Consider the following 16,576-nt stretch of genomic DNA (forward strand, 5'->3'; position numbering starts at 1 on the left):
GGGTTCTATCCGTCTTGTCTGCGTTTATTTCACTCTAGCTATGACAACCTGCTAACAATATATTATTCTTACATACATCTTACATGTGAAAAGTAATCCCACGAGCTCTTGTTTCTTTACAGCGCTCATTAGAGCATCCATAGGCTGAACAGAAGTCCGGCATCTTTCGCTAAGCTCGTCTGCTGTTTAAATAACTATGCTGGAGTCAGAGGGAGATAGTGTGTAGCTTAAGTGCTGAGTGGCAAAACCAGCATTGTAAAAAATATCCGAGCACATTGTATAGTAGCTACACGTGTGACGTTTCTAAAAAATCAAACAGTTTGGCAATCGGTTCAAAATTCAGCGAATAATTCCACTTTTAGATTCAGCAGTACCTCTTGCCTCCGTAGATGTCTATGGACCACTGCCTCCACTGGCCCCGGTTCAAGATGGCGGCGCTGTAAGCACGTCTCTCGACAGCCTATGAGGCGTCTATGTATATATGTCTTTGACAGCAACACTGTGCAGGCTGCTATCATGTCCACTTCCATCTTTCACTTTTGAAGCTCTCGCGATCATGGCCTGGATGGAATAGTCCATTATCACTGTCCACAGGGCCCTGATTCCCAGCTGAATGGAGAGTGGGCTGCCGGTCTGGGGGCCCCTGCAGTTGGAGGGGCCCCAGGCAGTTGCCTACCTTGCCTCTATTGTAAAACCGCCACTGGCTCTCACTCTGGGTGCAGTTCCACCGTACCATAACATGATCATCAGCTGTGTCTCAGTCTGTCTCCTTCTCTGCCTCCTCTTTCCTCAGTGTCGGTTGAGGAACGTACAACAGCTAAACAGCTCATTCTACACATTAGACAGGAACAGACTGACAGAGCCACGGAAGAAATTAAAGTTATACTTTCCACCACTATGATTTATGATGTAGCTGAGCCTACTTGCTTGTTTGTCTGGCGCCGCCGAGTCACGTGATGGTCAACATCCAATCACAAGCGGAGGATTAGCAGCTGCTCCTCAGATGGAGGACCTCTGACAGGCAGATCGCCTGTTCATTGAAGCCGCATCAGTTCAAACATACTCAACGGAAACTGAAACTAAAGTATGATATTGCAGCACTGGTATCATTGGATATCAACACCCACGCTGAGGTCGATATTATCAATATTTGGGATCGATCCGCCCATCTCTACTTTTTACAAGAAAAATGGTGCGCCACTGTGGCTCACATGGTTCAGAATGACTTCGCCATCCAGCAAAACGATGCGCCAATGGCGCTGTGGCGATCGGCTAGCGCAAGCCTATTCAGTGCCGAGGGGTTCTATTCAAGGGTGGTCTTGTTTTTGAGTAAGGGGTTTTCAAACATGAACCAGATGTTGTAATTCTATCCTTCACCAGAAGGTATAAAAGCGACCTACCTTCTTTGTTCTGTGACATTCTTATTGGCTTTTGAATCCTCCATCAGACAGACCATGGGTCTGATTAGATGCTGTCTTTTTATAATAAGATTATATTAAAAGCACCAGTGTCACCGGATGTGTTATTCAACCTCGGCACATCTAAGAGAAACCATGACACATGCTAAAATACACTGGGTCAAAAACAAACATACAGCAACTTTAATATACAGAAGTCTCAAGACTGCAGTGATACATACGGTCTTATGGACACCTTTGCTCATGACTGTATCGACAAGTTCAATTTGCAATAAAATGTCAGCTGTCCTGCAAACAGTAATAATCTGCCATCAAGGTTGACTATCTGTTGTTGAAACATTTATAGCAGGGATCACCAAACTTCATGAAACTGAGAGACACTTCAAGGGGAATGAGTCTTAAAGGGACACTTTTTTGATCCAAACGTCCTGAATAAACTTGTACAATTACTTTTTAATAACAGTAATGATAATAACAAGAATAATAATAATAGTGATATGTCAGGAGACTGTCTGATCACATTGGTGTTAATAATTAATAATTATTTTACTGATTTCCACAACATTGATGGTAGGAAACAGATGTATATAAACATGCAACATTATTCATTGCTGTTAACCTGTTCTAACATTTGAAAGTCAGTGAGATCACATCTCTGAAATGTTTGTAAATATCTTTCTTGAAGTGAAGGCCATTTGCACAGTTAGGATATTATTTTCCACCCGTCCAGCATTCAGACTGAATAGCTGCTCAGCAATGCATGTCATGTTTACGTGCATGAAAGAATCTGAAACAAATTACTCACATAGATCAAGTTGATCAAAGTCATAAAACTTCCAACTCTTGCCCAAGTCTGTTTATGACTTGAAAGTATTTTTCCACAGCTACGTTAAAAACCTCAGATGCAGCAGCATCATCATTCAACAACGAATGTTCGGAGGGAAAGTGCTGCACTTTTTTTCTCTAAATGAACAGAGAAATTGTTTGCTTTAGCTTTAAATGTGTTTACAGTGTTTATCATGTCAGCAACAGTCTTATCTTTGCCTTGCAGTTCACAGTTCTAATGGTTCAGTTTCCCATTGATGTCTGTTAAAAATTCACTTTTCTGCCATGTTTTGTTGGTAAAAACCACATCTAGTCCCCATCATGCTCTTCAGCAAAGAGTGACGTGGAGGTTTGACACACGCATTGAACTCTGACTTCAGACAAGGTCAGGGTTCATTTACACATACAATGTTTTTGTTTTTAAAAATGTATATTACATATTGTCATGATTAAATCTGCATTAATGTAGGTGTTTTTGAGTCAAAAAGAAAAGGAACTACATTTTAAAAAAACTATCTCCATGGTGACTAGTGCTGTTTATAGAACATGCCTCGTGGGCACCTTGTTGACTACCTCTGATTTACAGACTGATGAATGAATCCTTCTTGTACAGTCAGGTGTTATCTCCAGTAAAACTTCTGTTGTCGTTTCAGTTTTGCTCTGGAGATCAGCCGGTCATGAGGGTCTATGAAACTGTCCTGTACAAAATGGAAGTGCAGCATACTGTGTTGGTCCACAGTCCAGTCAATCAGGAGCTCTTCTCTGACTATCCTCTGCTGACTGACGATCTGAACGCCGTCTGTGTTTACAAAGACGGTCACTTCATCTGGAGGCCGTACGCCATGAGTGAGACTCACAGGTAAGACCTATGAAGAGATAAACGGGCTCAGAACCAGGACATGAATGGCAACAGAATCAGTTGTGTAGCTGATTAGAATATCTCGGTTTGTTACTGTTTGGTTTTTCCATCAGGTATGAGTTGGTGGAGAGACCTGGAGAAAACCAGATGGATGCTCAGGAGTGGCATCCTCCAGAGTTTTATATCTGGGATAATGTTGCCATCGCCCTGCATGTGGGCAAAGAGGTATCTTCAAAGCTTGTTCTGTCTAAACAGCTTAAACCTTTAATGTTTAATGTTTCAGGGAAAAAATACCCTCAGTTGTCAAAAAAAGTCAAGGCAAAAAAATTGGGACTTTGTTCTCCAACTTCTGTTTTGTCCGGGACGTCAGAAGGCGTCTTTAATAAGAAAAGTTAATTTGAGCTGCTTGAACTGTTCAGCAATTTTGAATTTAAACTTTCTGTACATCAACTCTTTGTTTCAGCTGTACTTGTACTAATAATTTCAATTAGTCATATTTTATAAATATTTTCTTTAGTTTTGCTTTATTTCTTTTTCCAGGTGCTGAAGTTCGATGCTGATAAGCTGAGAAAGAACCTCAAGTTCTGCCAGAAGGGCAAGCCAGTTATCGGGACTTTTGATAGTTTTGAGGACGCTGAAAACCAAGTTCAAGATCTGTGGCCGGACTGTGACTCCCCACTGGACAAGGAGTGTTCACTGGAGCAGCATTTCACAGGTATTACAGCTGTAACTCACCGAGCTGAACTGACTTCACCAGCTTTTCTTTGTTCATTCTGCATGAAAACTTGATTCTGTTGACTGTATGAACCTGTTTTTTCCCAAAAAACACAAACAGCTGGGAAGGTTTGAAAACGGCAAAAATGACAGAAAAGTCTAAGAAACTACAGTTTGGCTGTATTTTTATTTTTTATTTAACCTTTATTTAACCTGTGTTTGGACTTTTATTATCGTAAAATGAGAAGCTGCTGTTGCTGCAATGTTGGTATCTTAAAAATGATTTACACAGTTTACTTTGAAACTATAAACAAGTACAAGCAAAATATTTTAAAAATGGGATAAACTGTGGCCAAAAATGTTGTCAATTTTTCCAACATCACATCAAAAGTACCACCCATTAATTCCTAAAAATGGAAACCAAGTTAGTATTTTTAAGTTTACCGTTTTATTTCAATGTGCTGGATCAGCATATACCTACAGTCAGTAACCATGACAACAGAGATGCAGATGTCAATTCACACCTGACTCAAATGATCAGCTCGTCATCAGGCTTCTGCAGAGGCTTGATGACGAGCTGATCATTTGAATCAGGTGTGTTGGAGCAGGGAAGCATCTAAAACATGCAGGACATGGGGTCCTGAGGAACAGGGTTGAGAACCACTGCTCTAACAGATCTGATGCAACAGTTTCCATCATGGTGATTTGTCTGGTCTGTTGTCCGCTCATTCCAGCCATTCTAATGTGTTCCGTGTGTTTTTTTATTTAAAGTGTTTATCAATCGATGATTTTTTCTTTTTTTTTTTTTTGTATTCCAAAATTATAGTTTGCACGGGTGTAAAACAGTTTCACTCCACTTTGGTGCAGAACATCAGTGAATTAATTGTTTGTCATGGTCTTCAGCAGTAATTTTCGTTGGTAAAAGAGAGACATTAGTATCGGACATGTCTGCGTCTTCAAACCATAAACAAGGAAGTGAATTCGGTGACGTACGTGCATTACGATTGTGCTGGGAGCTGCTATGATTGGCGGAACTCACGGGAGGCGGGCCAAAATTGCGGTGATTGGACAAGGCCACGCAAAATTCACGGAGGTTGTTTTATTTTGTGTGAATTTGCACGATTGCATCATGACTTCCTGGAGGGACCGTATTCAATTCAATTCAGCTCAATTCAATTCAATTTTATTTATATAGCGCCAATTACAGTCAAATTGTCTCAAGACGCTTCACAGAACCCAAATGCCTGAACCCCCAGAGCAGCCCAAAGGTGACAGTGGCAAGAAAAAAACCCTTTTAACAGGGAAAAAACTTCGAGCAGAACCTGGCTCTTTATGTGGGGGGACCCATCTGCTGCTGGCCGGGCGGGTTGAGAGGGACAGAAGAGGTAGAGAAGTAGAGGAATAGGGATGGGAGAAGAGGGGGTGGGGAACAAGGAACATATAACTCACAGTTGGATACATGTATGATAAGACAGATGATACATACAAAGTACAAACTAACATTGAAACTGATTCATAGTTTACTGTTATGATGTACAGCTCTGGCATTAAATAAACCTTACATATAGCTGGTAGTAAAATGCAAACAGTATGTAGAAGAGCACATCAAGTGTAGTGAGGGTGAAGCAGAGTAGACTGGAAGCAGTGGGCTGGAGGAAGGTCAGCAGCAGATGATTCAGCAATGATTTTATGACTTCATGCCCCTGAATGTTTCTATTTTTTAATTGTTATTTTATCTGATTGCTCTATTTTTATTTCATGATTGTTGTTTCTATCCATTTATATCTTAAATGTAACACTTTGAGATTTTGCCTAAATGAAAAGTGCATTACAAATATTTACTATTCATCAACTGTTTGTGCAGTAATTTTATTGTCACATTATTTACAGTCATTCTGAACAATTTTAAAGTCATTTCAGATTGCTTTTGTTAAGTTTAAAAAAAATTAGGAAAATATTTGAATCATTATAGACTAATTTTGAGGTAAAGTTTTTGTCATTCTATACAAGTTCCAAGTCATTTTTTGACCAGCTTTTAGTATTTTTAAATATAAATTTATGCAAGTTTTTAGTCATGTTGAACTAGCTTTGACTTATTTTGGCAAAAAAAGATATTTGAATCATTTTATGTAAATTTTAAGTCATTTTGGAGCTTGAATCAGAATTCACATTTGTCCTCATTACCTTGAATCTCTACAGCTCTCACAGTGTGTGGGTCTGGACTCGAGCGGAGAACCACGCTGTCGAGGCTGAGTAGAGAAAGAACGGATTTTATTGTAGGAGGGAAGGAGTGAGTGTGGTCAGGGGTGAGGGTCCAGGAACGCAGCGGAGGCGGATGAGGGGTTTCCGGCTGCAGAGGTGGAGGGGAGCCGGGGATTAACAGCCGTGGGAGGGCTCCGGAGGGGAGCAGAGTGAGGCGGCAGATGTGTTGGGGATCCCTGGCGGCTGGTGGTTCCAGGAGGTTCGCGGTGGTGGGAATTCGTGGAGGTCCGGCGGGTCCGTGGGTTCCAGAAGGCAAGGAGGGGGAAACCAAGGGAGGAGGTCCAGAATGATATGGACTGAGTTGTTCATGGGGAAGCAGGCAGGTCTCGGCGGGGACAAGAACCCGGACAGCTGGTCCTAGGCATGCAGAGGAAAAATAGACGTTAGTAACGTTTCACAATAAACACAGCAGAATCTAGAGTCGGCAAGACGAAGACTGACTGAAAGCCTAGTGCAGCAATCTGGCAGGGAATGGAAGAGTGAACCAGTCTTTTATGGCAGCAGTGGTGATTAGTGGAATGCTTCTCAGCTGTCCGGGCTCCAGTGCAGCGGCTGATTGTCTGAGTAGACACAGCTGTGACAGACGTGTACCACTCAGAGCTCTGCTGGGGAGGAAATACAGAGAGGGAGAGAAAAAGAGCAGGAGGGAGAAAAAGGAGGGAGAAAGAGAAGAGGGGAAAGGGTTTTTGGGATGCCAGGTGGGAAAGGGTGGGGGTGAGGAGGGAGCCCTGACAACAACAGAGCAAAAGTAGTTAACAAGTAATGGCAGAAAAGAAAGGAAATATCAGAGTTTTTACCACCAGAGTTGATGTTTGTTTCTCTGTGTTCCAGTTCCAGACCTCAGACTGGTTCTTGTTGGGAGGACTGGATCAGGGAAGAGCTCCACTGGAAACATCATACTGGGAAGAGACGCCTTCAGTACTGGTGGTGCTGCTGCAGGTAACACTGGATGTTTAGTCCATGTAGAGCAGTGGCGGCTGGTGAATTTTTCTCTTGGGGGGCGCACTTAATTTACCAAACCAAATAGCAGAGTCGGCAACACCGGAATACAAGAATTGATGTAAATTATGTTCACAGCCATTTGATGTGCTACGAGGGTACACCTAAGCACTACTGCTCAGTCAAATAGACAATTATGCACGTAAATGTTACCAGCTAGTGAATTTGAATTTATCTCCCCAGTGTTTGATATGATTTGCTCCAGATAAGGTGTAATTGGTACACACAAACCCTTAAAATCTCCTTTTCTATAATTAAACAAATTAAGAATGTATAAATATGCAAATCTATTTTTTACTTCAAAAGTAAAAAAAGAAACAATTCATTTTTCCAGCTTCAAAGAGTGCCAAGTGCTTCTTCTGTCAACAACATATTTATATTTACATACTCAAATAAACAAAAACAAATCCATACCTGTTAAACCAACAAACATTGGACATTTTGTTAAAAAAAAACCCTAACTATAAGACTTAAAGCAGACAGTGCTTCTGTGAGCTAACTTTTACATCAACAACCTTACATGACAATGAGAAAACAGCAAATCTGCATATTTAAGATCAAAGCAATAAAAAAAATACTGAAACCATTAGGCATTATACTCTGTATAACTGTGCATGTGAAAATAAAACCTATCTTATCTTATCTTAGGCTTTGAGCCCAAAGTGCTTCTGTCAACTAACATTAAATATTTACAATGAAAATAAAGAAAAACAGTAATTCCTCAGATTTCAGAACATATGAGAATCAACAGGCTTTCAGTCTAAAGTGCCACTTGTGTCAACTAACATTTCTATTTACATTATTAAATGACAAAAAAGTAAATCCTCACATTTCAGAGATTAAAGCCAGCACCTCTACATCTGTGCCCCGCTGTCTCCTATTTCTTGCACTGAAGAGGAACGAACTCCGCATGTCAAAGTTATAACGAGAGTCAATGGGGAAAGATGAGTGCGTCCTGGCCGGATACATCTCCACTATTAGTAATTGTAGATGTCAGACGTTTCTAATCTGACTTTTTATTACAAATTATACATTTTAGTAACTCTCTACAGGCTCTATGATCATTTTGCTTGTTAAAAACATAGGATATACATGTAAATGTAATTTTTAAAACGTCTTATTAAAGGAAGGGCTGTGACTCTACATGATGTGAGACGGAGATTGCGGCGCCCTAGCGCCCTCTATTGACTAGCCCTCTCCTGATGTGGAGCCCCCTTTTGTCCATAATTGGTAATGCCTTTGTGCACTTGGAAAAATGTTGGTTCCACGTTAAATAGAAATTAAACTTTGAAGTTTCATTATTTATGAATTGTGGTGCTGCTGCCAGTTCATCATCAGGTAACATGAGATAAATCTGAATACAGTAAATATTATCAGGATGATTGTTAATATTAGCTGTTAACAACCTGCACACCAGTTCAAGAAAGTGCAGTTAGTGCTATTCTGTTTTCTGTTTTCTGTTAAGCCCCCCACCCTCCACCACGACTATAAACAGTATCATTTGTCTATAAAATTGTTACAAGTACATCTCTACAGAACACTGTATTCTTATGAACATTAAGGAAAACTAAAAAAACAACAGAAGAATAACTTCATTAACCTTGTTTTTCAGTCTGAACCAGAAAAGATTTAAAGTGCACCAATTTGCCTTAAATTCAGCACATTTAAATTTTGATGTAAACTATAAGCATTTTTCAACCAACTAATGGAGCCATTTGATACTGAAAAGTACATTTAAGTAAAATCAGTAAATAATAATAAATGAAAACTGATCAGCACCATTACCTCAGGAGTACAACATATAAAACACTTTAACCTACAAAACAAAAATGAATAAAACAAATTGTGCTGATTATTTTTTATCAAAATGATTAAGTCAGGATTAATGGCTACAATGAGCACGTTTTGCAGTGCACAGCTTTTCAAAGCGGGGTTTGAAGCATGATACTGCAGCTCTCAGCTCCTGCTCAGTGTTTAGCTGGGACCTGTACTTGGTCTGCAGTGCAGCAACAGCAGAGAAGCCAGTTTCACAAAGATAAGATGTTGTAAAGGGAAGAAGAATGCCCACAGCCCTCTGCCCTAAGAGTGGATACTGTCTCTCTACACTCAGCCAGAACTCACTCAGTGTCTGTGATGTGAACCTGAGGCATCATGTCAATGAGCTGCTCCTCCTCTGTAGAACTGAAGCCAGTGGGAGCTGGTTCATTGAAAGGATCTGTCACCCAGGCATACTAGGAACTGTTTTCAGGGAAGTACTTTTTAAAGATTCCATCAGTGATGAAATATGCTGCTTCATACATGGAATCACTGAGGTGGCATCAGTCAGTAGTTTCAAGGTTCTGGAATGAATCAGTATTCCCTTCATCAAGCTTTCTGGTAAAACAGCTGATCTTGTCTGTGACCTGATGGAGGAGTTTATCTTTCCCTTGAAGCTGTAGATTTTTGGCTTTCTAAATATGTCACCCAGGTAGGACAGATTCCCCAGGAAATTTTCATCACTAAATTTTTCTGTGGCTTCATGCTTGTGCTCCTGCTCCAAAAACATTCTTATCTCCTCTCTGAGCTCAAAAGCTGGAGACAAGACTTTTCCTCTTGATAGCCACCTTGTTTCACTGTGAAACAGCACAGCTTGATGTTCAGCTCCCATCTCCTCACAGATAGCAGAGAAGACTCTTGTTTTTAGTGGTCTGTTCTTTATAAAACTGACTACACCTACAATGTCAGTCATAACCTCACTTAATTCAGAGCTAATGTGCCTTTATGTGTCCACTCAGCATTAGCTGAGGCCTTCTTGATGAATGCCTGAAGCCCTTTTCTCAAAAAACGACCCCAACACAGAACTCTCTACATGAAGTTTACTAAAATGTTTCACTGTGCTGAATGTATCTTCCAACAACTTGCTCCTAAATGAATGTAGACATAAAATATAGAGATATAATAAATGTGTACAAATAAATGTAGAAATATAATGAATGTAGATATATGATGTAGAAATGATAACACATTGTTTAGTGGTTTGAGTACCACTAAGATAGAAGATGTGATGTATTACAAACATTTACCATTTAACAAAATTTGTAAACTGTGTTTCTTCTCCTCAGGGAACGTTCAGTGCTGTCTGCAGACGGCGATAGCCTGCTGCTGTAATGTGACGGCTGTTGAGACTCCTGGATTCTCAGAAACACCTGAAGTGAGGACAGAGATCAGGAGATGTGTCGACATGTTGGCCCCGGGGCCCCACGCCTTCCTGCTGGTCATCAAGGTGAGGTCCCAAATAGATGAAGAACTCTTGTTCACCGTGAGGCAGATGGAGGAGATCTTTGGAGAGAACGTCTGGAGCCACACATATGTAGTCCTCACCTACAAACCGGACACCGAGCATCAGGTGGCAGCAGCTAAAGCCAAGCTGAGGGAGATTCTGCAGCAGAGAGTGGGAGACAGATACTACGACCTGAACATCAAAGACATTGATTGGTTTGACATTGTTTTACAAACCTTCGTGGAAAACATGGTCATTGCAAATAGATGGTGCTTCTACTCTGTCTAGGATAGAGCCAGAAAAAGGAAGATTAAAGAAGTTGATGGTGCAAATTAGAGGTCAACCAACGTTTTTTTATTTTTATATTGCGGATACAGATTATTAGTCGTCAAAGAGGCCAATATTTATTTGCTGTAAAAGTGAAAATATTGGCGTCAAAATTTTAATCATATGATTATTTAACAGCTTTTCAGATTTGCAACATGTATGAATATTTTTTAATCTTAGACAGGAGACACCTTTGTTTTAAAATTATAAACAAAAAGTGCTCAGCAGCATTATAAAGTTATAAAGTTAAATGAAAAACTAAACAAATAAAATGGCTCCCAAAATCTCTACCATTATATTTATTATATTCAGATATTATCAGCAATCTTCTTTTCAGTGATTTACAGACATGTCTGGAGGGCGTGCTGGGAGCAGAGCTGCTGCTTCTGTTTGTGTTGTGTTATTGGGCTCACAGTAACATTACGAGTAGTTGTGAGTTGTACAGGACTGGAATGTTTATTACAATTTTATAGAGTCTGCTGCCTTAACTTACCTTCAAAACATACACTACCAGTCAAAAGTTTGGACACACCTTCTCATTCAATATTTTTTATTTAATTATTTTATACATTGTAGATTAATACTGAAGACATCAAAACTATAAAAGAACACATATAGAATTATGTTGTGTGCTGTCCTCACAACACATGACTGTGTTCTGCTAGACAGCCAGCGAACCGTTAAAGAAAACTCTACTGAAGGCTTTCTTTTCTTGCATTTGTGGAGATCTCCAGTCAAACAGGACAACTGGTGACTATAACATACAGAAAACTGCAACTACGATCTCTGTAGTACATGTATTCTAAACACCAGCAGCTAATACACATGTAATACATCAGTATAATGGAAACACCACGGAGTTTGCAAAACTTACTCAAAGCAACAATTCAAAACATTTGTGGTCTCTATATAAGTGCTTTGTACACACAATACTCACAAAGACAAAAATGTCCCAACGCTCAAAGGTTTTAGAGGCAACACAGCGTATTCATGAGGTTTTTCAGACGTTGTTTCGGTACTGCTAGCTAAGAAGAAACACCAAAGACTGTCTATAGACCAGATGAGTACCCACACTCTGCAGTAACCAAAACGATCCTTTATGAGAAATGTTTCTCTGATAATGTTTTTAACCAGAACCTTTTAACAGATTTTACCATGAAATTAACTTATTTATTTATGCACTATTGTATTAATCTATAATGCAGAAAATAATACAAGTCAATAATAAGCACTGAATGAGAAACCGTGTCCAAACTTTTGACCAGTAGTGTGTCTGCTCTCCTGAGCTTCTTTACTCAGGAAAACTTTTCTCCTCTCCCATGTGTGTGAGCACTGTGCATGCACAGCTTTGACTGCTGATTGGCTGCTGCCCGTTTCTGTGTGTGACCAATCAGATGGTGCTGTAGGTGAGAGTAGTGAGGCACTGCTTCATCAGAGCCTAAAATTTGAACTCAGTTTTAAATTGATCTCTTATCAGCCGTCGGATTTTTTAAAAAAGGCTGATGCCGATATGTGTCCAAATGTCAAATATCGGCCCGGCCAATTGCTGGTTGATCCCTAATCCAAATACAGATTGAAGAAAAATTAGTTTTTATGCACTGACAAATAGAGTATTTTTAACCAGAGGTTTAATTGGATTTTTTCTTTCTTTCCATTCATAAGAAAATTGCAACATTGCAGCACAAAATAGAAAATCAACGAACACTTGTCTATTGCTCTTCAACCGAGTTTATACATCAATTCCTTTTCTAAACTTTGTCAGTAGTTATGGATGTGGGATCCCCAAATCAGCCATAAGGATGAGGTTTTGGAGGAGCGACAGCAAAATAAGGGAGTGCGGTATGACATTATAACCTGTGATTTATGATGCTATAACCTAATGAATGTGTGAACTAACCAATGCTTACTTTTTATTTTCTTAATTGTGAAACAGTGTAAAAATCAGAAGAGTGCCTCATTCAGAAGAGTGATGAGTTGATTATTTCTTGAGATATGTCTTTTTTATATTCTTTAATTTTAAATGCTTGTCTGATATAATCCAGGATAATAGAAATTAAGTCACAGGAGAGTCTCATTGCAATAAAGAGGGGGGATTGATTGTGCTTTTGAATGCATATCTTTGTAATCTTTGTATCAGAAGTAACCACATAAGGTCAGCACCTCACTGGGAGCAGAGAGGGACCTGGTTAACAGAGGGGTTAATGGGGTTAAGGTCTTTTATTACTATAAAAATGGGAATGCTTTCAAGGTTTAGATTACTATGAAACAGAGATGTTTATAGAAGAGTTTGATCACCCTGTGAGAATAGGGGGTTACTAAATTGTCTCAAGAGAGTTGTAATGTATAAAATGCACCTGTTGGAAGGAGTTTGTGGGAGTTATTGCGGGGTGATCCCTGGATGCAATCCGCACATCAGTTCTGAGCACAAGGGAGGATTACCGCGTAACTTTGGATGGGTGAATCAACTTGATCTGCAAAGAATAACCTATCTGATGGAATTATGGATTAAATGGACTGTTCTTTCTGCATTGTTGTAGGATTACAGAACTGTGATCTAGATACAACACGGACTCAAGGAATATTACTGAACTCTATTATTTCCAAAGGAACGACATCACAGTGGGTTATGACAAAGTTTATTGGCCCAAACAACAAAATAGAATACAGGCAGATCTAAATCTGGACTGAACACTTTCTCCAGCTTCCCCCTGAACTCCGGTGAGCCTCAGTGGCTCGTTGGGTTCTTGGTGAGCAGCCGGGTGTGGCCACACCATCTGCTCTCCCCCTCCAAATTACATAGTCTGGGTGATCATTATGACTCTTCTTACCTGAAAGCATAGTACCAGTCAGGAATCATGATGAGTGATTTGAATATTAACTAATGTTTGATTATTTGTCTGGTGATTTATTGGCTATTGCTTTTGCCCTGCTGAGATATATTTCAATAAAGCATTATTCTGCAGTCAAAGTCAACGGATTGGAAGTGCTATTTATCCCTACCACTCTGGTTAGTTAAATACATATATATCTTGCTCTGAGTGTAAAAAGTCAGGTTAATGTGTGCATTACAACAGTAAAGGATCTGTTAGGTTACCTAGTCATAGGGGCCGGGGGTGGTCCATTACAAACATATCCTAGGGGTTGTCTAATTGTCCTTAAGCTCTGCAACTTACCAAGTCCAAAAGCCATTAAGAGGAAAAGCTGCCGTTAACAGATGTGACTGGTGGTTAATTTAAACATTCCAAATTGGCTACTCAGTTAAATTAATGATCAGAGGAGGTAGGATAGGCGTTTGGATGAAGGCAGAGAGAAGCTAGGCGAGTTTTCCTAGAATACCAGCTTAGACGTTCTTCAGCATCCCTCTGAGTCAGAACTCACTGGGCTGTAGAACCGGACCCGTTAGATGGAGAGCTGGTCCAGTGATCCCCTGGAAATTGATTAAGTTAATTTAGGAGGTCACTGGCCCTGAGGATCAACAACCTAGATCTGTTCTTCTGGCTGTGAGACTGTTTTTTTTTTTTTGCTTTGGCTGCAGCCCTGTAGGTCTAAAACTGTTTGACAGCAAGAAAAAAACGTAACATTAAACAATATCAAATAATTCAAAGCAATACTGAGCCAAGATTCAGGAAACCAACAACCTCAAACTTTGGTACTTAGGTTTATGATGTACGATGTTTACAGAGTTGAAATGTTTAAATGCAGTTTAGTCAGTTTTATAAATATTTACATTGACAGGAATTAATTTAAATAATAAGAATCTACATTTATCTCCATTTTTGTCTGAACTTTAGTCTCTTAACCTCCTTAATTTGTAATTGCGTAAATAGTCGTTATAGTTAATTCGCAGTGTAAATAGTGTGCGAGACAAAAAAAATTAACAAAAAGTGACATTGGTACATTCTTTATGCTGCACATTTTGTAATTTATATTTTTCTTATTGTGTATTTTTATTTATGTGGTGGTGGAACAACCAAATTGCTGTGGAAGTGACGATGTAGACATATTTAGATCAATTCATATTACAGTTTTTTTTTAGTTTGGGGTCAACAGAGTTTGTTTTGATTCATTGTTTTCCATTAATAATAATCACACTGATTCATCTGTCCTCACATCTATCTGTGTTTATGTTCATAACTGTGTTCTATCAGATGTTTACTCTGACTTTATGCACGTTTTTCTTCTTGTTTTCATCTCTGATTAGATGTCAAACTGCATTTTTTTTTCATTATTTGTACTCAATGACAATAAAGTTCAACCTAATCTAATCTAATCTAATCCAGTCACTTTTTTAGTTGTAACTTATTCTTGTCATGTATATTTGTGGTTATTTCCTGTTCTGATTTTTTTTATCTGCTTTACATGGTGTAGCTCTTTTGCTTATTGATAGTATATTGTTAAAATTAGCTCTTAATTTGTGCTCCTTCTCTTTCATTTGTTCACGTTTGGGCTGATATTTTTGATTTTGCGTTCCTAAACTTTCCATTTTTTTAAATTTCTTCCTCTGTAAATACTTGAACCTGGAAAGTCAGAGAGAAGAATCAATAAAGAAAAAAAACTGTTCTATAAACAGTCAATAAGGAAACTCTCCCTGAGGTTGGATCCAACAAGAATCAATCCTCACAAACCTCCGTGTTAAAACATCCAACCTTAGAGCAGAAATAAACATGTTTACTGACTGGTACAAAGAAACAGAAATGTTGTTTCTGATTTTTCTTGAGTACTGACCTCATTCCTGATTTGCTGCATTCCAAAAGAGTCCCACGTTGTCAGCAGGATTTTAAACCCAGAGAGGAAATCACAAGACAGTTTCTCTTCTCTTGCTTTTCTTTTGAAGTTCTTCATGTTAAAAACAAACTGCCACAAAAAATATGAATGCTATTTCCTTTATTGTTAACGAAACATTAAAACAGAAACATTATGTTGCTCTTAGAAAAGTGTATAAAGGAGCCAAAAATATCATCGGGTAGTGCAATGTACTTTCAGTGAAAATATCACTATGAGCTTTATAATAATAATAATTCCATAAACTCAATCATTATATTTCTCCTTGTTTCCTTCTTGGCAAAATTTGTGACATATTGTCCTTTTTTTAACCTCTTAAGCCCGGTCGGCCCACGGGTGGGCCGAAGAAATCCCGAAAGTAATACACACAGTAAAAGAAGTAGTAAAACAGGACAACTGTGTTTACTTTCAATTGTTGATCAAAGTTTATACTCTAATGGTCACAAAATAAGCTCGGATGTGCATTTTAGTGCAAATGTTAGTATTTACAGATGATTTTAAACCTTGATGGTGTGAAATCCGCGATTTTCACACCATCTATGCCAACTATGCCAAAAATCATTGTTGGCATAGTGTTATCTTCTGTCAAATAGGGGGAGAAATCAGGCGAGGATACAAATTTCACATTTCTCCTCTGGTTTATTCCAGTTTACTCAGGCATAGTGACAGACACAACATTTTTTACACCAGGAATACATTCTCTGAAGTCCCGAGATGTCCAAGGACACCAAGAACATGCATATGAACTTTTTTATAGTGGAGTAATTCTTCATTTACTTTGGGTATGTCTTTTTAGGCGTTTTTTTCTGAAAATATGGCCAGGGCTTAAGAGGTTAAAGAAAACATGTTTAATCATAGAAAAACTTTTCTTTCATTTAGGGTTAGCAGTCAGACAAAGTTATTTATTGTATTTGTTCTGATCATTCCTGTTTTCATTAAAGAATGGTACATATTTTACTAATTCTGCCAGGGCATGTAAACTTATGAGCACAGCTGTACTTTTCACTGATTTATTTTAGCTGACTTACTTTCATATCTCACTGCTTTATACTTTCAGGCACTGCATTTCTTAAGTTATGTTATGTTTTTTTCCTGAGCAACATGTGGCAAAAGAATTTCCTTAACGACTAG

At 38.9% G+C, this 16,576-nt stretch overlaps 3 protein-coding genes across 3 annotated transcripts in view; all 3 read left to right on the forward strand.

The window, feature by feature from the left end:
* The window catches only part of LOC110972118 (GTPase IMAP family member 8-like), a 323,852-nt gene that overhangs the window by 126,230 nt on the left and 181,046 nt on the right, over positions 1-16,576 (forward strand). The window lies entirely within an intron of this gene.
* Positions 1-16,576, forward strand: part of LOC110972346 (uncharacterized) — a 185,039-nt gene that overhangs the window by 93,577 nt on the left and 74,886 nt on the right. The window contains exons 3-5 of the mRNA XM_051937136.1: positions 2,897-3,102; positions 3,216-3,327; positions 3,643-3,817. Of these exons, the coding sequence (XP_051793096.1) occupies positions 2,897-3,102; positions 3,216-3,327; positions 3,643-3,817 (493 nt within the window). The remainder of the gene's footprint in view (positions 1-2,896; positions 3,103-3,215; positions 3,328-3,642; positions 3,818-16,576) is intronic.
* Positions 1-16,576, forward strand: part of LOC127530457 (uncharacterized) — a 105,189-nt gene that overhangs the window by 56,444 nt on the left and 32,169 nt on the right. The gene's annotated exons all lie outside the window — the stretch shown is intronic.

Source organism: Acanthochromis polyacanthus, chromosome 17 (genome assembly GCF_021347895.1).
Source record: "Acanthochromis polyacanthus isolate Apoly-LR-REF ecotype Palm Island chromosome 17, KAUST_Apoly_ChrSc, whole genome shotgun sequence".
NCBI classification, from domain to species: Eukaryota; Metazoa; Chordata; class Actinopteri; family Pomacentridae; genus Acanthochromis; species Acanthochromis polyacanthus.